The sequence below is a fragment of the Lepidochelys kempii genome, chromosome 15 (assembly GCF_965140285.1).
Source record: "Lepidochelys kempii isolate rLepKem1 chromosome 15, rLepKem1.hap1, whole genome shotgun sequence".
NCBI classification, from domain to species: Eukaryota; Metazoa; Chordata; order Testudines; family Cheloniidae; genus Lepidochelys; species Lepidochelys kempii.
This window is the reverse complement of record NC_136394.1, coordinates 22,652,473-22,674,760: the sequence shown is the minus strand read 5'-3', so window position 1 is coordinate 22,674,760 and position 22,288 is coordinate 22,652,473. Positions and strand designations below refer to the sequence as shown.

The 22,288-nt window shown below is 45.3% G+C and overlaps 1 protein-coding gene across 4 annotated transcripts in view; it reads left to right on the top strand.

Moving 5' to 3' along the window:
* LOC140898671 (transmembrane protein 132C) overlaps positions 1 to 20,921 on the top strand; it is a 298,418-nt gene extending 277,497 nt beyond the window's left edge. For all 4 annotated transcript variants that reach the window (XM_073312835.2, XM_073312833.2, XM_073312834.2 and 1 more), the window contains 4 exons: positions 6,741 to 6,946; positions 7,569 to 7,842; positions 8,981 to 9,172; positions 17,984 to 20,921. In XM_073312835.2, coding sequence (XP_073168936.1) covers positions 6,741 to 6,946; positions 7,569 to 7,842; positions 8,981 to 9,172; positions 17,984 to 19,183 — 1,872 coding nt within the window. In that variant the 3' untranslated portion in view covers positions 19,184 to 20,921. The remainder of the gene's footprint in view (positions 1 to 6,740; positions 6,947 to 7,568; positions 7,843 to 8,980; positions 9,173 to 17,983) is intronic.
* Positions 20,922 to 22,288: the final 1,367 nt, after the last annotated feature.

Below are 22,288 nucleotides of genomic sequence, written 5' to 3'. Positions count from 1 at the left end.
TAATTAAGGCTAAGCCAGACAGACTTTGTGATGTACACCAGGAACTGGACTGGTACCTTGTGAACTGGTGGTGCTCAGAAACTTTTACAAATGCCATATTAAAAGCTGCTCTCCTTTTTTTTTTAACCCCTTGTCCTTTAGAGCCCTGCCAGTGTGGGCCAAATTTAAAGCCTGTTTCCAGAGGCGAAAGCCCATGGGAAGTGTGAAGAAGCTTACATGAGGGTAAAAGAGTCTGTACATCTCATTAATTTCCATGCCTTTTACAAGTCATTCTTTCCGCATCTGGGTTACACAGACCTGAAATGGGGCAGATCAGTTTTTGATTCCAACTGTCTTTCAAAGCCTAAGAGTCTTGGCTTCCGTTTGACACAAAATTTGCCTTGCGAGGTGTCTGTGCCGAACTGTATCTTAATGTAAATACAGTTTACATATTCAGGAATTTGCAGAGCCCAGCGCGGATACAAAATTTGTATTCGCATCCATCTGCGATCCGCAAACAGGGTCCACAGATTTGCAGGGCTCTAGGAATCTGCAACAGAAGTCAGATCCCCAAGACGGTCCTCCCTGGCACCTCCCTCTTCGTGGTGGAGGCAGCATTCCCTTCCATGATTGCTGAATCCTGGTCAGAAGGTAGTGAGACTCTGCGTGAGGACACGAGGCAGTCTATGCTATGAAAGGCCTTCACCCTGCCACAGAGCTCACTGCAGGATAACAGCTTCAGTCTGCAGGCAAGGGAGAAATATGGGGTCTTGTCTGTGTCCAGGGCCCTCATATTCATTACAGCCCCCTTTATATTCATTGCAACCAAGTTCTGTTTCTGCTTTATTAGCAGGGAGCTCACATTCCCTCCCAAATCGCAAAGTTCCAGGGTACTTACAGCGCAGTTCTCCAAGCGGCCGCAGGTCATGCTCTTGGGGGATGATTTGATGTTTCTGTTCCAGGCTGCCAGTTCACTTAAAATGTGGTTTATCACAGGATGAAACCATCCAAGCCACTTGGAGTCTAAGTGGCCTTTGTTAGAAGGGAGCACAAAAAAATAAAGCAAAGAGAAAGGAAGCATCTCAGAAATTTTGCTTAGCCCTGGCTTTTCTTCTCTCACTTTTTGTCTTTTTGGTCTAAAGCAAAGTTAGAAAAATAACTAGGGAAAAGTAGCTGTAATGCCAACTTTAATAAGGAAGGAAACTGCTGAAATGGCATCAGAGAGCTCCTTAAAATGCAAAACTTTTCACTGATCCGCTACACCGAGTGGAGCAGATATTTGCATAAAGGTGAAGGCTAAGCAGGAGCTCTCTTCATCATCATCTCACCTTTTTAGATGCAAAAGAGAAAAGGACGTTTCAAAGGGAAAATGTTTTCATGGTGAAAAATATAAACACTGGAAGGGGTGGGTGGGAGGGAATAATATGACCTGTTCACACAGACAAAGTCTCCAGCATCTCAACTTCTGTCATGGGCTCAATGAATTATTGTGGACCAGAATCAGAGGTGACAGGTGCTAGTCCAGGGGTGGCCACCCGGAGCCACGTGCGGCTCTTCAGAAGTTAATATGCAGCTCCTTGTACAGGCATCGACTCCGGGGCTGGTGCTGTAGGTGCCAACTTTCCAATGTGCTGGGGGGTACTCACTGCTCAATCCCTGGCTCTGCTATACCCCGCCCCCTCCCCTGAGCCTGCCATGCCCTCGCTTCTTCTCCTCCCTCCCCCTCCCCCCCCAGCCTCCTGCATGCCATGAAACAGCTGATCGGGAGATGCGGGGACAGAGGGGCGCTGATCAGCAGGGCTGCCGGTGGGCGGGAGAAGCTGCGGGGGCATGGCGGGGGTAAGGAGCTGATATATTACTGGCTCTTTGGCAATATTCTGGCTCCTTCTCAGGCTCAGGCTGGCCACCCCTGGTGCTAGTCACATTGCTTAATGTAGTTCTGGAAGGTGCTCAGATACCACAGGACAAAAAATAGACTAGAACTTCCCTCTCACTATGCCAATCAGGGGATTAGAGGAGTGACTACAGCATGCATAAACATACCTGACCTCACCTCGCTGCGGGAGCACAGATGTCTGCGCGGGCTAGCCACCTGAGAATATACCCAGAGTCTGGGGCGGGCTTGTACAGTCCCTGCTGAAGTCCGGTGCTGCCCTGGCTTGCTAACTCGAGCTAGCTAGGTCAAAGCTAGCCATCCCGAGTACAAACCTATCAGGAATTAGGGCTTGCCAGCCCTGAGCCTGTGTCTAGCTAGCTCCCTAGTGAGCACCAGAGGACACGCAGCTGACTCACACTTGGCTTGCAGCAAAATCACCCAGCTGGCCAGCCCTCCCGATTGGCTGGAGGAGCCAACAGGCATGCTCTGAAGCCCAGCAGCAGCATTAGGCCAGCAGCTGCGCAAAGCATTGCCCCTGGCTGCACTAGCCCCTGCTTGTTCCCAGGCCTGCTCCTGCTGTGCCTCGCGCCCTGTAACCCAGGTCTGACCCTCGGCTCCAGTTCCGGTCTTCGGTTCTAACCCCTGGCTCTGACCCTGGGCACCTGCTCCTGCTGTAACCACTAGGCCTAACCACCCATGCCCTGGTCTCTGACAAAACCTGCCTGGACCTGCCGCAGCTGCTGCCTGTGCCACTGCAGATACGCTACTATTTTTAGCCCGCTGTCTCAATGAGAGCTAGCCCAGGTATGTCTACACGAGCTGGGAATCACCCCCCTAGCTCGCAGTGTAGACGTAGCCATGCATATCTTCATGGGGAAAGCGCTGAATTTACCTCATGTCTGTGCAGAACAATGACCAGTTTCAACCCATCCAAAAAAGTAAGATGACTGGGATCTGATTTCCAGCTATTCTGATGTGATCTAAAGTAGTCCGTTCCTAGGTGAGTCAGTAATGGTTAGCAGTCCCCTAGTTCCTCCAGTAAGGAACCCACTGTTTTGGGTTAGGTGCTGGTTAAACAGGGAGACTCTAGGCTATGCTAAATCCTGGCAGGAATCAGTGTATTTGGATTTAGATCTGGATTTGCTCACTGAAGCTGGGAAAGCCTTTTTATTTCTTTTTTTTTTTTTTAAGACCATGGTTAGGTGAGAGAAGGAAGGAGGAAGCCATCTCAGTTTGCTTACCCTTCCGTACTCAGCTGACCCAGGATTTTGTGATTACCAAAGCTGCAGACCGAGCACGATTTTAATGGGGCATTTTCAGGGAGCCAGTGTCTTATTCTTATGCATGTGCAGATGACGAGGTGTGCCTTGTGAATTGGGCGCCGAGGAACCACCCTCTTCTCCCTTTCACCTGCTCTGAGACACTAGCTTGGGAAACATCCCTACCACCCTGTGCTTTCCTGTGTGTGAATCCACTTCAAAAGCAATCCAGGCAGCCCCAAGAAGGATAGCGGCATGAAAGTGAAATAGTCAAAAATACTTTCACTGACAGTTGGTAGCTTGGGACTTGCCCCCCACTGTCTTGGGAATATAGGAGCCAAAGAAAGCATGTGTAAGGGATGGTAAGGATGCTTAGACTTGGTGAAAAGACTTTTTTTTTTTCCCTCAATGCAAGTCATAAAGGCCTGGCACTCTGGCTGATGCATACCCAGTAATAAATATTAACCTGCATCAATTATTAACAGCAGCTCGGTAGCTACAGTAGCTGCTTCCTTAAGATGCGAGGCTAGATACATTTGTTTCGCCATTTGTTCCTAGCGGGCCTATGCGGGTCTACAGCAGCGTTGCGAGGAAAGCTGGAGGTTGGACATCAGCCCAGAAGCATTTACAGATTGAGGATTTGCTGCTATTGTTGTTGTTTTTCCCTGACAGACAAATTGGTTCGGTTCCCGACAGTGTTTGGCTTCTGCTATTATTAAATCATCGCTCTATGTCCAGGACACCTGGGTCAGCCTGAAGGTGAACGTTTTATCACAAACCTTTGATCCGCATACAGATGTCCCTCACTGTGAGTATATCACAGAGGCTCTGTAGAGTCAACCAGCTGCCGTCCCGAAGCAGAATATACCTATGAAAGTCGCCTGCCAGAGAGGAGGAGAGCATAGGGGAGGCATCAGATATCACCATCCCCTGCTAGCCCATAGATATCAGAGTGGGAGTTATTGCAGCGCCAAGCTGCCTAAATTCCCCGCAGGTTCCTCGCTGCAGCACGGGGGCCAGTCGCTGCTGAAGGAAGAAAAGGGCGGTGGCAGCAGAGCGATTAAAGGAAGGCTCCGATGTAAAGGCTCCTAACTCCGCAGAAGCTGGGATTCCTCCCCATGGAGCGCTAACTTCCCACTTTGCTCCGCGAAACACAGTTTCATAGCAGACATTTGGCGCAGTGGGACTGGAACCCAGGCAGCATGCAGCTTTCTACCTGAGTCACAGCCGCTCACTACACGGAGGGGTCATGCACTCTATGGGGGTGATTTCTAAAGCGCATGAATGAGTTGCACATTAATGGGTCCATGTAGACCCTGCTGGTGCACACTTAAGGTCCCCTCATACGCTTTAATGTAGAACTGCTTCAAACAGCACTATGTCTAAATGCCCCAGCAGGGTCTACATGGACCAATAAATGCACAATACATTAGTGCATTTTAAAAATTACACGCCTGTAAAGCGCATTCCCTCCACGCATAGACAAGCCCTAAGGCTCATAGGACCCCAACAGGTACGTAAATATTGCTATCCCCATTCTGAGGATGGGGGAAACATAGAGTTAAAGTGACTTGCCTGAGACCACACAGGGCATCAGAGATTAGAACCCAGGTCAGAGCCATGATTAGAAACAAGGACTTTGTTGCTCCCAGTTTTATGTTCAGAGCAATAGACCATGTGCAATGATCTATTTACTTGCAGTATATTATTCAGTAGCTACTGTCTCTGTGTGCTGTATAGAGCTCCAGGCAGAATGGGTGCTGGGCAAACAAAGATGACAAAGCTGGAACTGAAGCTGTGTAGAAGCCTATCTGTAATGGTCGTGGTTGTCTTTAATAAATCCTCCTTTTTATGATGGATTGTGATGCCTGATGTCATAACTCTATACAGAGGGGGGAAAGTGTCACCGTTAACAGGACCATGAAAAGCAAGAGTAACCATCTGGAACAAAAATCTGTCGCGCTTTCATGTGAATCATATATAAGTAGTACATATGTCATTGAAGCACGTGTGAGATATTATGAAATCAGATATAGCTCATATACAAACTAATATGAAAATGTCATCCCTTTTGTAAATTACAGACCACACTCCTATGTAACATATATTAAAACAGGACACACTGTCCATCTGTGTGAAATAAGGGAACGTTTCCCCCCTTATGGCCATTAAACATAACTTGGATAACATGAGGCAAAAAGGCTAAACAAACAGATGGGTCCTGTATTGTACTAGATAGTATTGCATCAGTTCATGAAACTGTGCTCGGATTAGGTTCTCTGAGGTCTTCCCTTGAAATATTTCTCCTGACTAATACTCCAGAAAGTGAGCAATGCCTAAACTACCAGAGGATACAGATTGGACATGTGCTGTATAACTGGGAACAGTTTAGCATATCTAGCCCTTGGGTTTATCCATGGTCATAGAGGGCACCCATCCGTTTGATTAGCTTGGGGACTTGAGCTATTCCATGTGATAAGCATCCTTTGAATAAAGTGGTATGGGGAAAGACAAAATCAAAGGGAGCAGATGATGGTATAAATAGATGTTCAGGTGGGAGGGCCACTACCAGTGCTAATGACTTTCATTATGGAAGATGAAATAGGTTTCTGAAGGGGAGGGAGAAAGCATGTGAATTGAAGATATCTGTTGGGTTTACTTGTAATTTCTGCAGACATGCCAGCTCATTTAGTAATGCAACAGCTCCCATTGCTAGCCACTTAATGTATGATTAATGTGCCGCAAGATTTCCCCAGACGTTTATGACACCTTTAGGAATAGATTTGACAATGACTTTATCACACCGAGCCACTTCATACTATCTGCATCCCTCTTAATGATTTATATATTCTGGAGGGATTCTATTCCATCCCACTAGTACTCAGTAAGGTAATAAATGAGAAAACTCAATGGTCTGTAAATTACAACATTGATTAAAGAAGTGATTACTGGTATAACTCTTACATGACTATGCTAATGCTTGCTTATATTTCAGGACAGTATTTACATGTTAATGATAAATCTACTGCAGTGTTTAGAATTACTTTATGGCTTTAATCAAAATGTAAACATTCATAAACAGATAATGTTTATTTCAGAGGAAATGAGTATGTTTTTGTTTCCTTTCTCCATGTGAAATCCACTCCAGAGCAAACTTCATCCTCGGACTGATGTGTGACACTAAACAGTGTCACACCAGACTAAAGGTGAAAACTCTGGTTGGGATAGAGATTTATATTTACTGCCTGCATCCAACTAGCCCAGTTTGGGGCTGTTAGGTTTCTTTTGGCCATGTTGTGAAGGAGCCTCTCATTATAAATTCCATAGAGATGTGATCAGCTAGTGGCTCATTGAATAACAAATAGAAAACTCAGCCAGCAGCTTCAGAAATCGTATCCAGTCTTTAGGCATCTCCAGCATAATTATGCCTCCTGAGCCGGTGGAGGATTTTTGTGTTCAGCTGGTTCCATTGTAAAACGCCATCATTAACATGCGTAAGGAGAAGGGAGCCTTTTTTGTTTGTTTTTGTTTTTCAGATGCCAGGTTTCCACTGTGAGCCTGCTTTGTTGCAGCTATTACCTTCTTTTTCTCTCTCTCTCTTTTCCCCTTACCTTCCTCTCCTTTAGGTTTCTGACAGATGTGACTATGTGTTTGTCAATGGCAAAGAAATGAAAGGCCAGGTGGATGCGGTAGTGAATTTCACATACCAATATCTGAGCGCCCCTCTGCAAATCACAGTCTGGGTTCCACGCCTGCCTCTTCAGATTGATATTTCGGACACGGAGCTAAGCCAAATAAAAGGCTGGAGAGTCCCCATTGTCTCCAATAAGAGGTGGGTTTAGTCACTTAATATATATCAAGCATTTTCTTGCAATGAATGGAGCTGATTTTAACCCCAGGAAGAACAGCTCACAGTACAGAGGTTGTATCTGGATCCCAACTTCCCCCCCCCCCCCCCAGGGTAGTCAGTGTTTTTCAATGGGATATGTGCTCCTAAGTCATTTAGTCACCTCGATGGTCCAGTGGCAGAGTTTGGATTTGAATCCAACCCATAGTTCAAGGGAGACTGGAAGGAGGTTTTGATTCTGGCCCGTCTCTGCATTCTAGTATTTCAGTGGAGATCTTCAAAGAGAAGACACCAATATCACACGCCTCTCTCGATCGCCTGTGTAATGCCACGAATCAGCAACGAAACTTAGGGGCATGTACCTGCGTGCCACCGTATGCAATGACAGTTGTGGGGCTCCGTATACGCTCTCAATTGCTCTGTTCACGTCTGCTCAGTTTACAGGTCAAAGATGATCGTTTTTCTGCTCTTAATTGATTTTATTCCAGGAAGTGTTTTCCTTGCTTAGCACTTTGCTCTTAGTTTTCATTTTCACTGCAGGGAAAAGGACTATGAAGGAGTTTTGTCCTCAAACCACTTTTTATGCTTCCTTTTTCTTTTTTTCAAGACCCACCAGGGACAGTGAGGATGAGGATGAAGATGAGCGGAAGGGAAGAGGCTGTGCGCTCCAGTACCAGCATGCCATGGTGCGAGTCCTTACTCAGTTTGTTGCTGAGGACTCTAGCCCTTGGAGTCAGCTGAACTACTTGCTGGGTTCCGACTGGCAGTTTGACATTACAGACCTGGTGATGGACTTTATGAAGTTGGAGGAGCCTCACATTGCCAGGCTACAAGAAGGAAGGATTTTGATTGGACAAGAAGTAGGAATGACAACAATCCAGGTACATAAACTGAACAGTTCTGGGTCCTACCATTCCTGCATTAACACCTACATGATCCTGGAAGAGCCAGTAGAGTGTTCTGCGAAAACAGCACTGCTTTGAAATATAATAATCTGTTGTAGCAAGGCTGTGGCCTCCTAGAATTTCACACACATGCATTCCATCTCGTGTCAATTCAAACAAATAAAGCAAAAGCCCCCGCTTTTGTAGTGAGACAGATCAAACCCTGTATTTCAGCCATCCTTACTGGATGTACACCCCTTGCACCTGTGAACATCCTGCTTTCCCCCACAGGCTGAGGCTCCCCCTACAGTTCAACTGGCAGAACTGCTGCTTGGAGACAGGAGGCCTGATTTTCAGAGCTACCAAGCACCCATAACTCTAATGGATGTCAACTGGGGTGGAGGGTGTTCAGTGCCTGTGAAAGCTACTCTTAGGGCCAGATTCTTAGCTGGTGTAAACTGAAGACCATAGTGCTATGCTGATTTCCACTGCCTGAGGATTTGGCCTTCAGCATTCTGGTTGGAGTCTCGGTAAAGTTTAGTGCACAAACTGCAAATGTAGCCACAGACGGAGGGTGGGAGAGACTGTGTGTTTGAGTAGCTGTCCTCTGCTCTCTAAATGTTCGGAGGTGGTTAGCGAGTAGCCATTTGAATCAAGGGGAACAATTTCCCACTTGAGAATGGGCTGCATGCGCCATTACAAACTTCAGGGATAGAGAAATGGATAAGGAAATGGAAAAATGAAGGACAAATCCGGGAAGATGCGGAGAACCTCCAGCACCCTTTGAAGCCATTGAGAGTTGAGAAGGCTCAGCCCCTTGCAGGATAAGGACCAAAATTAGGAGGGAAAGGTTGTATTATTTCCAGGCTTATAAGAAAGTAATGGAAATAATGGGAGTAAAATAAGAGAGCTCCTAAAGAGGTATTTGATACAGTGGCTTTAAGCTGTAATCGCTCCATCGGATAGGTTCTCCTCGCTTCCTGCATGAAACCAGCCTGTCTTCTCTATGTACTCCCACATCCAGTTTCTGGGCTTGAAGCCAGGCTTTTGGGGCAGGAGCAGATGAAGCAGTGAAAGGGGTCACTGTAGTTGTTTAACCCTTTCCTGATGCTGTTCCCTTTCTGTTTCTCCAAAGGTTTTTTCTCCCTTGTCGGACTCCATTCTGGCAGAGAAGACGGTGACGGTGCTAGATGACAAAGTGACCATAACAGACCTCGGGGTGCAGGTGGTGGCTGGGCTGTCGCTCTTCCTTCAGCCAAGCCCGGCAAATAACCGAGCTATTGTGGCTACAACCATTGCTCAGGAGCTGCTTCATACCCCTAAACAGGTAGTGTGCACTCCAGTTCTCCATGCTGCTGGCAGGTTGGGTGGGGCAGTGGGTCATTCCTGCAGAGCTCTGATGAAGTTACCTCCCCCTTAGCAAGTTTTAGGGGGAAACAGCATAGACTTTAAGTTACTGGTATAACACATTTTTATAGCTGGGCCTTTCCAGCAGAGGGCACCCTGGTGTTGGCTTCTTTTTTCTTCCCTCCTGCAAATTTGGGCTCCGCCCTTTGGAAAAGTTCCAAACCCCAACGTTCCGACTTGCACGTTGTCTATCTTTTCAAAGCTCCCTTTAAACACTGTGACCTTTGCAGCTCTCCTAAGCCTTTATTACACTTGTTTCACAGGCCATCCGTGCTCTCTGTTTGCCATGAGCAATGCCCTTGATCTCCATGTCCGAGAGTGGGAGAGCCCTGTGCTTCACAGTGATTTAATATTTGGGAGAGCCATAAAACAGTGATGTGAGAAAGGCGAGCTCATTCATTTTCCTGGTGGAGCAACAGCAGGCAGCCTGGCTCCTCTCTCTTCTTTTATTCTTCAGGCTGACTCAGACGGGTTAGTTGTTCAGCTCATTAGGGGACACCGGTGTGTTGATCCTGCTTAATTCAAAGCTGGCATGTTTTCACACCAGCTGAGGGAAGGGTCTCAAGCAGTGAACTGCAGGTCACATAATATGTACGGATACAAGGAACAGAAAACAGCACCAAACTGAGGCAAATAGTTGCCATAGAATAGATTAAAAACAAGGGGGTCAGCAGCAGTGGAAGGGACAAGGGCCTGTTCAATCCCAATTTCACTCAGGGTAGTAGAATACTCTTATTCAGGGCTGTATAATGCCATCCACAGCCACAGCTCTCACAAAACCACTATTTCATCCCTCATAAACAGGGAAGAGCTCGGTTCAGGTTTTATGACCCATTTTCACCCTGATCACTATATCATTTTCTGGAACGCAAGAATAATGTCGATTGTTTTATAACTCAGTCGTTAGTGGCAGGATGACATCCCAGCTCGAAGAAGGATGTGCTGCCCATCTGTTTAATTTACTTCATCCTGTAATCATCTGAGTCTTATGTAATTAACCCATTTGTGCTCTTCTTTGGGGCTTCCTTTTGGAAACCGCTCTTCTCGACAGATGCCGAGTTGGAAATTGAAGAAGCCAAAGCTAGAAACAAATCTAACCTAGTTAGAGGGCATAGGGCAGAGCGGGATTTTTCTCCTGCAGCTTGTCTGGGAGTGTCACATGCCTGTGGGGCAGGAGGGGTTGCATGTCTCAATGCAGTGTGCAAAGATATTTACCAGCGTCCCTTTATGAGCATGGGAAGCCTCTGACCGATGCCTCCTGAATATTGTTCAGCTGAACAGTGTGTTCATGGTGCCGTACCTGCTGTATGCCCCTCCTCTTCCTCACTCTGCAGTGTAGCCCCACTGTATTATGCTGTGTGAATGCACCCATCAAGAAGCAAGAGGCTGCCAAGCACCCTTCCCTTAATGAGGACTGGTTGGTCCACCGCACATCTCCCACAGTCCCTCATACCTCCCCAGCACAGAAGCTGCTAATTCCCTCACACCCTGCCTCTTCTTCCCATTTCCACCTCCCGAGCTAAGAGTAAGGAGGCTTCCAAGCAGTGTGCCTTCCCCAGTGCTCCCCCATTGGGCTGATTGCTGCCCTCAACTTGTGTAGTTCATGCACTTGAGTTCTCCCTGGTGCCTGATCACCAGTAGCTCCTCCACTGCCCAGCACAGCTTGCCCTTTGCAGCGGCTCTGAGAGCATTCTGCACCCGCACAGCCATGTTCTGAGGGCATCCGCCATGTCCTGCTGCAGAGGGCTGAGCTGATTCCATGGGCCATTGAATTTTCCCCATGCTCTTAAAGAGAATCACTGAATGGCCCCTCTCTTTGCAGAAGACTGGCCCTAGAGGGACAGGTTTCTGAATTGCTAGCACAGCTGGCCATTATTCCCCTCCTGCAATGGAAAGGGGTTGAAGTAGGACTGGCCGGAAAACAAGAATTCCGTGTCATGACAAATGTCAACCTTTTGACATTTTGTTTTCGGTCCTTAGCAGGACAAACCTGAGGCATTTCAAAAATTTTCATGAAAGAACATGACACACTCCAGCATAACCAAAAGCACAGTGGTTAGGGTGGTAACCTGGGATGTAGGAGCTCTGGGTTCAAGTCCCTATTCTGCCTGAGTCAGAGCAGGACTAGAACCTGGGTCACCCATGTGAATGGCTTTAACTCGCTGGCTGTGGAATCAGTTTCTCCTGTTGAAGCTGTTCCACTTTTTTTTTTTTTTATGAATAATTAAATATTCATTGGACCAGAGGTAAACTAACAGGAAAGCCCTCACCTGGGGCATGGAAAGTGCAGGTCCAGGTCCAGGTCCCTCCTCCAATTCGGGCAGAGCAGGGACTTGAACTAAGGTCTTCTACATCCCAGCTGAGTGCCCTAACCACTGGACTCTTGCCTGTTCTGGGGGCTCTGGTTCTCTTTCCTTTCGAACCGAAATTCCACCATGGACCAGAGAAATTTTCATCAAAACTCTCACATTTTTGCAAAAAGTTGTGGTTTCAATGTATCAACATTTTCCAACCAAAAAATGTTTTAATTGAAAAATTCTCAACCAGCTCTAGTTTGAGGCTTCTAATCCAGCAACTTTCTCCTCCATAAGAAGAATAGAGAGTTTCATCCAGCCTATGGTGACTTTATTTAAGGAGTCACTGCTGAGGCTGATAAGCCAGACCTTAAACCCCACCTTTGTGATCCAATCATCTGTTCTCATGGTCCTGATAAAAACTCCACCTCCCAATCTTTCATCTGTTCTTACTTAGTCCTTGCTCGGAGTAACATTTACATTTCTATCAGTTTTCTGTGGTGTATTTTAAGATCTGATCCTGCTCCCACTGAAGACAATGAACAACTTCCACTTACCTCAGGGGGACTAGGATTGGGCCCGTCTCCTCTACGAGGTGTCAGACAGGATTTGCTGACTACAGTATGATTTTTCCCCTTTTGCTTTGTTCTTGGGAGTGCAGCTTCTGGCTCTGAATCACAATCCACCCAGTATTTGCAAACGCATTTTATGCCCTAACACAGCCAAAGAGCTGCACAAGAAACCCGTGTCACTCTGTACATTGTGTGCAAAGGATTTATTTGTCTTTTTTTTTTCTTTTCTGTTGAGTTAGAACAGTAAAAAGGACCCAAGCACGGGCTTTGAGCCCCCAGCAAACCAAATACTCAGACCAGTCATTCCACCCCTTCTACCAGGCCCCAGAATGTCATCAGATACAAACACACCCTCGCATCAGTCTATGCCTCCATCCAGCGACCGCTCTTCATAGGCTAGATGAAACAAATGGATCCTGTAGCATGCCCTGAAAATCAGCCAATCCGGGCCTTTTCGGACCTGGGACCAGAGGATATTTCCATGGCCCTTGTGGAGAACTCCGTAGTATAGTGAGGGGAATCCAGCATCAGGGCCTACAATGCTACAGATGTATTCAGTGGATCATAGGATGGTCATAGGCCATTTAGGTCTGTATAGGTGAAAACCACCTCATGAAATCTGCCTGACAGTTCACAGACAACCAGTGTAGGTCCCAGAGTGTAGGTGTCATCATATGTTATCTATATATGACATGCCACTCACCAACCAGCTCTAGCTTCTGAATCCAAGTTGCCTTTTCATGTCTGAACTTTCAGAGCTGGTCAATTCAGTGGGGTGGGATATGTACATTGAGAGCCAAATATCCGTATTTGTGATCAGATTGTGCAGAAGAGTTTTGATGCTTTGCAAATTTGCAATTATGAAAGGTCACAGGTATGGCCGAATTGAATCAAGGCCTTCGGCTCCATAACAGATTTGTGAACTGTAGGGGACAGTTTTTCCCCCTACTGTTCCACCGGCTCTAAATATAACATGAAGAAAACAAGGGAGCTAAAGTCATTTACAAAAGGGAAAATACTGGTTGGTTTTGTAATTCTGGCACATTTATCAGGTGGCATCTCCAGACTGATCAGCAGCTACGAGTAAGCAGAAATGTGATGGTGCTGAAGAGGTCAAACTAATGTAAATAGGCACAGTGTGCTAGTCTGGCTAGGGTGGAAGAGGAGATTAGAGAAGTACATGAAGAAAAACATGACCAAAAAGTGTCTTGATGAGTGCAGCGATGCTTCACGTGCTTAGGAAACAGCATGTCGCTTGGAAATCAACAGCTGCTGCAGGAAGCAAATTCTTCATCACTTCTGAATCAAGTTCGAAGTGATCGGATGTATGGTATCTGACTCACCTCCAGTCTCTCTAGTCACCGGATAAATAATCCCATCTTCCAAGGGATGTTGACAATGATGTAAATTTGTGGTTTATTTGTTTATAAAGAGCACAACTGTATGAAAAGGGGGGGATGAAAACTGGTAACTCCACAAGGTATTTGTTTATGCTTATTAATTAACGAACACAGGCATTTGTCACCTTTGACATCAGACAAGGCAGCAGCTTTGCTGATAATAAGGTTTCAATCCATCTTCATCTGTTGATAGTAATTGGAGGCCCTTGTCAGAGATTTGGAGGGGATTTATTGATGCGGTACATAGGATTTGCAGAAACAGCTCTTTGAAGGACACGGCATTAAATCATTTCTATTTTTTTAAGCCGTTCAGAATTTCTAATCATTTGGGAAAGTTGCTTTCTTCCCTTGCATTCAGCTTGCCTTTAAGTGAAAGGGTCAAGAAGAGGATTTTGTGCCAAATTGACTATTTGGGCAGATTAACTGTATTTTGGCAGGATTTTTTTGGGGAAATTCTCTTTTTTTTTTCCTTTTAATTCAGATTCTCCACTGTCCACGTGTGACAGTTTTCTATTTAATTGGCTCTTTAGAGATTTTAAAATTTAAAAATTCGGTGCAGATTGAAAAGCGTAGTAGGGTGTCTTGGTTAATTGCAGTAAATCATGTTTGTGTCCTTAAACCTCAAATGGCTGTCCATTTACTCTACATTACTTCTGCTTCCCAAACACCAGGATTGTGCTTTTGTGGGGACAGTAATTATAGACAAGGCCGGTAGCACCTACCATGACACTTCCCACTGTGAGAACCTGTTGTCGGTGGCTTACAACTTTACCAAATTTTAACTGCTTGATCTGAAATTTCCCATGCTGGGTGACTGCCTCAGGTTGATTTTTTTTATATATATATACAGCCAAAACAGCTCAGCCGTTTCTGAGAAAGAGGCTAGCGATATCCACATTGTTTTGTTCATCTCAAAAACTTGCTTTAAAATGCTCTGCCGTCCCACGCTTTGGAGCAGGGACTTTCTGTAAGAAGGGTGGCCTTTGGGTCAGAAGTCTGTTGCCTCCCAGGTGAAAATCTGCCCCAGTTTGGCCAACTTGTAAGATCAGAGTTCACCTGTGCTCAGGGAAGACTTTGTAGATTTTAGCAGCCAACTTCCCGGAAGGATCCCATCCATGCTGGGCATCCCGCAGCCCAGGGCGGAGCGGGACGTGCTCGGCCATTGCAGCTGTGGCCGCTGCTATGGGTTGTGCTGGGTCCGGGCACCTGAACGGAGCGCTCCTGTGTTCTCAGTGCCCCACCCCCACTCCCGGCTCAGGCAGCGTGGAGGAAGAAGCTGCCTGATTTGAATGCAGAGGGGGCAAAAGCCAGACGGGAATGGCGACTGAGGGGAGTAGTAGGTTGAGACCAGGAACAAGGGGGGCTGGGACTTCAGGGATAGAGAAATGGACAGGGGGCAGGGGAGAGGGAGAGGAACACTGGGACTGGAAATGGGCGGGGGGGGACTGGGATGGTCTAAGCAAGGGAACTGGAAGCTAAAGAGAGAGAGGGGTCAGGGATGGGACTGTGACACCTAAGTGGCGGGGAAACTGAGCTTGGATGAGGAGTAAGGGGCAGGCTGGCCAAGGAGAGTAGGACTGAGAACCAGGGGGAGGGAGAAAAGAGACAGATCTGACAAGGAGCCAGGTGTGGAGGGAATACTGGGACTGGCTGGGTAAAGAGATTGGGACAAAGAACTGGTGGGTGGGTTTGTACCAATACTCCAGGGAGGAAGACGGGGGTGGGGAATGTGGAGGGGACCAGAGTCTAGAGTCGGGGAGAGAGACAGATCAAGTGAGGAGCTAGGAAAGGGGGGAACAGATAATGGCTGGGCAAGGAGCCTGGACCTGGTGTAGTGAAGGAGACTGACTGTAGAACCTCTGCCTCATCTGATGCAGAAATTGGAAGGCGTGTAGCGAATGAGGCAGGGGACTGCAGGACGCGAAAGGATGGTCTCATGAGCAAGGCAGTTGAATGCTGCCCAGCAGAACTGGATTTTATCCCAGCCTCTGCTACAGAGGGCCAGATTTCTAAAGTTGTTTAGGCCCACTGATTCCCATTGGCGACGTTCTAGGGTGACCAGATGCTAAATACAAAATATCGGGATCGCCACAGGGGGAGCGCCTTTTCAATTGTTACACTCACCCGGCACGTTCGGCAGCGGGAAATAAATCTTGCCAGCGAAGAAAGAAGTACATGCTGCCGAAGACCCGGACATGCCGGGTGAGTGTAACAATTGAAAAAGCGCTCCCCCTGCCTGTCACCTCTGCCTAAGGGGAGAAAAAAAAAAGACACACCCGAAACAAAATATCGGGACAAATGGCGTCCCGACCGTACTTCGGTCGGGACGTGGGACAAACTGCTCAATATCAGGACAGTCCTGATTTTATCGGGAAGTCTGGTCACCCTACGAAGTTCAGAACCGAATCCAGCTCTCCTGAGTCCCAGTCGAATATCTTAACCACAAGGCACCCCTCCCCCTTTTTTGTCATTCTGTCTCTACTGCCCTCTGTGGTTCCAAAAAACAAGCCACTGGGAGATGACCTCAGTGCCATTTGGGTTCAGTTTACACTCGTACATTTCTCACTAAAGATGGTCATTTTGCCTTTCTTATGACTCAATGCAAAAAAAAAACCAACCCACTCATTGTTCCAGAGGTAATGGAGAAGCAAAATATCAAGTGTGCTAGATTCCCCCAAAGAAGAATGGAGATGGGGTCCCCACACACACACATGAGTCCATGGAAAGAATGTTCTTTCTTTCCCAGAGCTGGGTTTGCTACTGCTAGAAATTTCCAAAGAGTAAAACTTACCCACAGTGACAAAAGCCTACTGTGACCACACTGCAAACAGGGGTGTGATTGCAGCACATGTAAACCTACCAAAGCTAGCCTTGATCTAGTTAGCGCAAGTACCAATAGCGGTGAAGCCATGACAGCATGGGCTAGCCACCCAGGTATGTACCCAGGGTCCCAGGCAGGCTGGTACAGCTCATGCTAAAGCCGATGGTGCTGCAGACTCACTGCTCTTGGTACTCAGAGCTAAATTAAAATTAGCCTGGATATGTCTGGATATTGTTCAACCATCTCAGGCTCGTTTAATGAAAGATCCGTTGTTTTAGTTTCCCTTCCTCCCTCACACTTTTCAACAGTGCTACAGCTTCAGAGTTACCCTGGCTCTATTTCATCGCTGTGTGCAAAGCATGTCTGAATCACCAAGTACTTTGCCCTCTTTCCTGTTGTGCCACAATATATTTTCCCCTTGTTTGGTCCCCAAAGAGCTTTCTGATAGCACTTGGAAAATTAAATATTCCATGCATTCCAACCTTCTGCATAACTAAATGCCCCTTGCTGTTTTCATTGAAAAGCTTTAAATTTAACGAGAAGGGTAGCAATTCCCTTTGTTTATAACCGTAGTGTAACAAATTGTAACCAATTGAAAACAATATTGGGTTGTAAATTTGTATTATGAATGGACATTAAAAGGGTGGCGATGCTTTTCCCCATGGTGATTTTCAGCCCAATTGTTTTGATGTACCTGCGTGTAAAGTTATTAAGGACATTTGCAGTGTAGGTCTTGGGAAGAATAGAATTTCACTTTCATGTTTAGTTGCATTTCAGCAGTCTGCCTGTACGTATGCTAACTAAACAAACTAGACACAGAGCAAATGAAAAAATAAAGAAATCTCCTGCAAAGAAAGCCACTGAGACATGGAAAAGTAAATGTCTATATCATCTGGATGAGACCCAAATAGAAAACAACTTCGCCTCTTGACCTCTAGCTTTCTGTTTGCTTCTAATGGTACTACCTGCAGGGAACAAACACAGTCCAATTAAATCCAAACCATTTGTATATCGTTATCATGGAGATCACAGCAGAACCCCCACATCCTGCCTTGGCTGACATGGAAATGTAATGGGGTTTACAATTATTTTCAAGGGTAAATTGTGTTTAGCTGAAAACAAACAGTCCTCAGGCAAAGTAACAACTGTTTTGCAAGTCTTTTGTTTCCTTTCAGGTGACGCATTTTCAAGACATTGTGGCATCCTTCGTCTTCCCTGACACAATATTTATGCTCTGTTTAATTTGACTGCTCCATGTGACATATTTGCATGGGGAACAACAGGAAAATAAGTGTTCTGTCAAGTGCTTCCAGTAATTTTTCTGTTTTGTCTCTTTCAGTTTTCATGCAACAGGAATGGGTTGGGTTTATTTAATGGGTGTGTTGTTATGATCTCCCCATATCAATTATTTCACATTTCCATTTGCAAAACCTTTCCATGAAAGATACCGCTGGGATCTTTAATGAAAAATGTGACCAATTTTCTGCCCCATCGGTTAAGACTCAGCTTGTTTTCAGCGTAGTACTTAGCCAGTGCCTCCTGCTTTGTTCCGCTGCATTTCAGAGCTGGGAAGATTGATGAGTTGCAATCAGTTGAGCTGTTTTATTTAAGGCCCTGTCTTTAACCATTTCCCTCTTCCTTTAGGAAGCCATAGTAAGCATCTGGATCCAGTTCAGTGACAGCTCAGTTACTCCATTAGACATTTATGACCCCAAGGACTTCTTCCTTTCCGCCATGTCGCTGGACAAATCTGTTGTCTCAACCCATCAGAGCACTAACTGGAAATGGCCAGTTGTGGCAGCAGAAGGTGAAGGGCAGGGCACATTGATCAAAGTAGACATGATGATCTCTGAAGCCTGCCAGAAATCCAAGAGGAAAAGCGTCTTAGCCATGGGCAACAGCAACATCAAAGTGAAGTTCGGCCAAAATGATGCCAACTCTCACACTGGCGGAGATTATGATGCCGACGAGATTGAAAACCACGCGAGTGACCGGCGGCAAAAGGTATCAGATCAAGAGCGGTATGGCCAGGATGGGCGATACTATGGGAGCTCTTCGGCAGAGCGAGAGGAAAGTACCATCAGAAAAGTCAGCACTACTGCAAAGTCAATAATCAAAAACAAAGTCATGAAAAACAATAGGCTGGATGGAGGCAAACTCTCGGATGATGGCCAGCTGCAGAACATTCCCATAGACTTCACCAACTTCCCTGCTCAAGTAGACCTCCCGAAAAGCAATGGGGGCATGGAGGAGAATGACCTAGTGCAGACGCCCAGAGGCCTTAGCGATCTGGAAATTGGGATGTATGCTCTGCTGGGGGTCTTCTGCCTGGCAATTCTTGTCTTCCTAATAAACTGTGCAACATTTGCATTGAAATACCGGCACAAGCAGGTTCCGGCAGAAGGGCAAGCCACCATGACCCACTCCCACGACTGGGTCTGGCTCGGAAATGAGGCGGAGCTGCTGGAGAACACAGTGGACGTGTCACCTCAGCAGGACGAGCACACCACTATTATAGACCGAGGGATGGGCCATGAGGAAAGCAACCACCTCCTCAATGGCAGCACTCAAAAGAACATCCAGAGCCAGATCCATAGGTCTGCTGACTTAGGGGGGAAGCAAGGGAAAGAGCAGAAAACGGAACCTTTGCATTCCCCCACATCCAAACGAAAGCGGGTAAAATTCACAACCTTCACCACCATCCCACCTGATGATGGTTGTCCCACTGTCAACTCTATCCTAAGTAGCAATGACGACGATATTAAATGGGTGTGCCAGGATATGGACCTCGGGGACTCCAAAGAGATAAAAAACTACATGGAGAAGTTCAAAGACAAAGTGTAGCTCCTGTCTGGTTTTCTGGGTTTAACCACACCTTGATGCCTTCAGTTCTACAGTATATATTGGGACAGAAGAGGGGAGAAGGAGGGGATCAGGAGGGGAAAAAATCAACAACAACAACAAGGCAGTTTCTGTAATCAGAGAAAGAAATTTGTCAAACTGTCCATGGCTTTGGGTTTGTTCATTTGTTTGTTTTACTCCAACAGCTGTTCATGGATTTGGGCAGTCAATGGAATAGAAATAGCAGAAAGGAGTAAGGAAACAGATTAACCAATATGATGAACTGGGCACGGTGAGGTTGTGAAAATTTATCTGATGGATCAGAATAATAACAATATTACAGACAAGGTACCAAAAAATTTTGTTTAAAAAAATAAGTGAAAGAAAGTTAGTTAAGAGAAAAGACAGACAAATTGTCACTTTTTAATATTTGTAATAATATGGAAGTATGACCCAGGAAGAGACATTTTAGAGTGTTACCCAAGCAGTTGCTTTCTTTTTCCTCATCTGAAGTGAAAACATGTCCCTGGCATTAAATATGGAGCAGAAAGAGATTATCTGATATATTTTTTTTATTTTTCCGTCTATTTTCCACCCCTTGTAGCTTTTTTTAAAATGAGTCTTTTTTTAAAAAAAAAATCCAGTTGGTTCTTTATGGACCAAGAAATAATTGTTTTTCTACATTAGCTAATAACAATCTTCCTTGTCATTTGAAGAACTCAGAGGATGAGCAAAAACTAATAATTCCACCATGAAAACATGGGTCTCGGCTGTTTTGTGCTAGCTAGAACCTTGTTCTGTTTGGAGGAAGATTTAATTTTGCTTTTGGGTGTGGGTGGGTTAAGTTTCCACAACCAAAGTTCCCAAGGGAAGAAATTGCTGTTCTGTGTTTGCATTTAAAAATAATAACCAATAGGAATGACTGGATGTTGCATACTTACCAAATATAAGACCAATTCCATTAAAGCCCATTTATGTGCATAGCCGAATGTTTATTTTTTTGCCAAGTCAGTGAATTCATAATTTGCTCTGTTCATCTTTTCAGTGCCACCAGTTCTCATGGGGGATTGGGAGGGAGGATGGGGAGTGGTACTCACAAATAGAGAAGCAGGTTGTCCCAAGCCCATTTTATTTCCTCTTGTTAGGGGAGCTGAGTTTTTGGCTGGATAATATGAGTTTGGGGAAAGAGACATTCAAATGACCAAGGATCAACAGAGATCTGGGTCTACTTTATTTTCAGCTGTTTCCGTTGGACTAGCACAAACTGGAAAATCTCTTCCTTTGAAAATCAGATGTTTTTAATAACAAAATATGAATTCAGCAATGCATCAGAAACAAATAGGAGATAAAGGCACAAATAAATGGGTGCCGTTCTGTTGACTTTAATGTCAATTTGCACGAAATGAGGATATGGCTCAGAATCTAAATGATGGGGGGAAACCACACTCAGAAAACCTATTCATAATTCAGAAGAAGTCCTCATGTCAAATCTTTTTCGGAAAGCAGTGTTACGTCTTGACTGTTAGCAGGGAGCACTTGCGTTGTTTGTCAGCCCTGTCTTTACCCGTTGATTCCACTACGTTTTTGTTTTTTTGTTTTTTATTACTAAACTCAGTAGGTTTCTTTTTTTGATTTTTTTCTTTTCTTGGACAAAATGGACCCTGCCACTTGATAACATAGGAGGTTTTAACAAGATATGCCTAGTATGCATTGTAGACTGAAAGAATGTAATATTTATTTATACATGATATATAAATTGTAATTAAAATGCTTTACATGGCTTGAAAAGTTAACCTCTTTTTGGGGGGCTGTTTCTGTCTTTTTTTTTTTTTTTTTTTTTTAATAAAAAAAAAACCAAAAATTTAAAAAAGAAAACAAAAAACCACTCGACCCTCCCCGGCCTAATTGCTGAGAAAATGTATAAACTTCTTTTTAAAGAGAGAATAGAAGAATACAGTGGTTTTACTTCTGTCTCTGACCCTACTGTTGTAACCCATTCCCCTCTCCCCTCCCACTCTATGGTGGTGATGGTGGACGGCAGGAGAGGACAGCAGGCCGGCAGATTTTGTGGCAGTTTGTCATTATTAATCACGTGCTTCTGACGTGGGCAACGTTTTTTGCAGCCAGTCGTAAGTAATTGTGCTGCTTCTGTGGTTGATACGTGGGCTTGGATGTAGGTACATTGCATTGATTAATAACTGACATTTACAACGCACCTTTGATCCCAAAGGAACCCAAAACACGTTACAAGCTAAGGAAAGTGATACATCAACCGTACATGGGCACTCACTGCATCCTACCCACAAAATGCAGCCACCTCTGGGGTGAAACACCACTGAACCATACAGCGCAACAGGTAAAGACAGGAGTACGATACCCAATTGGAAATCCTGGCAGGATGTACGTAGGCAGATTCTTATTACTCAAAATAAATTTGGCCTTGGACATTTTCAAAAAGTGGTAAAGGATTGTTAATGATCTGAACTAGGCAGGAACACTGATTTTACATCTCGTATGAAGGATGACACCTCCAGCAACACAATGCACCCTGATGTCTCCTAGGGAATTGGTTCAGTACTAGTCACCCATTCAGTCATTGGCACTGCTCCCTGCAGCACTTAGTTGCTTCTGAGTGAGTCTGACCCAGTTTGGCATCTAAGATTTGACGGGAGCAGAGCAGGAGGTGGTATCTTCATATAATAAAGAAAACAGTTTTTCTGTAGCACTTTTCATCAGCTGATAATCCCACATGAAACTTTTGGCTACCAAGAGCAAGCGGCTGGAGGAAATAGAGTATGTGCTCAAAATGGCAGGGGCAGAATTTATTTTAGGGCCAAATCCAGCCATCTTTAGCAGGCAACGGTTTGGCTTGGCTTAAAATGATTCCAGTCTGAGTAAAGAAATTTATTCCAATTCCTCAAAATGTTCAAGTTTTCATCAAAAAACTGAACCATTTTTCAAGGGAAATTAAAAAAAAATTCTCATGAAAAACCATATTTCTGAACCAGATCTAACACACAGTGTAGATTGTTATTGAGATATGAGTTCATGCACTGCTGTGCATCTCGAGTTAGCTTTGACTTCAGAGACCATTTTTTTTTATTCCTA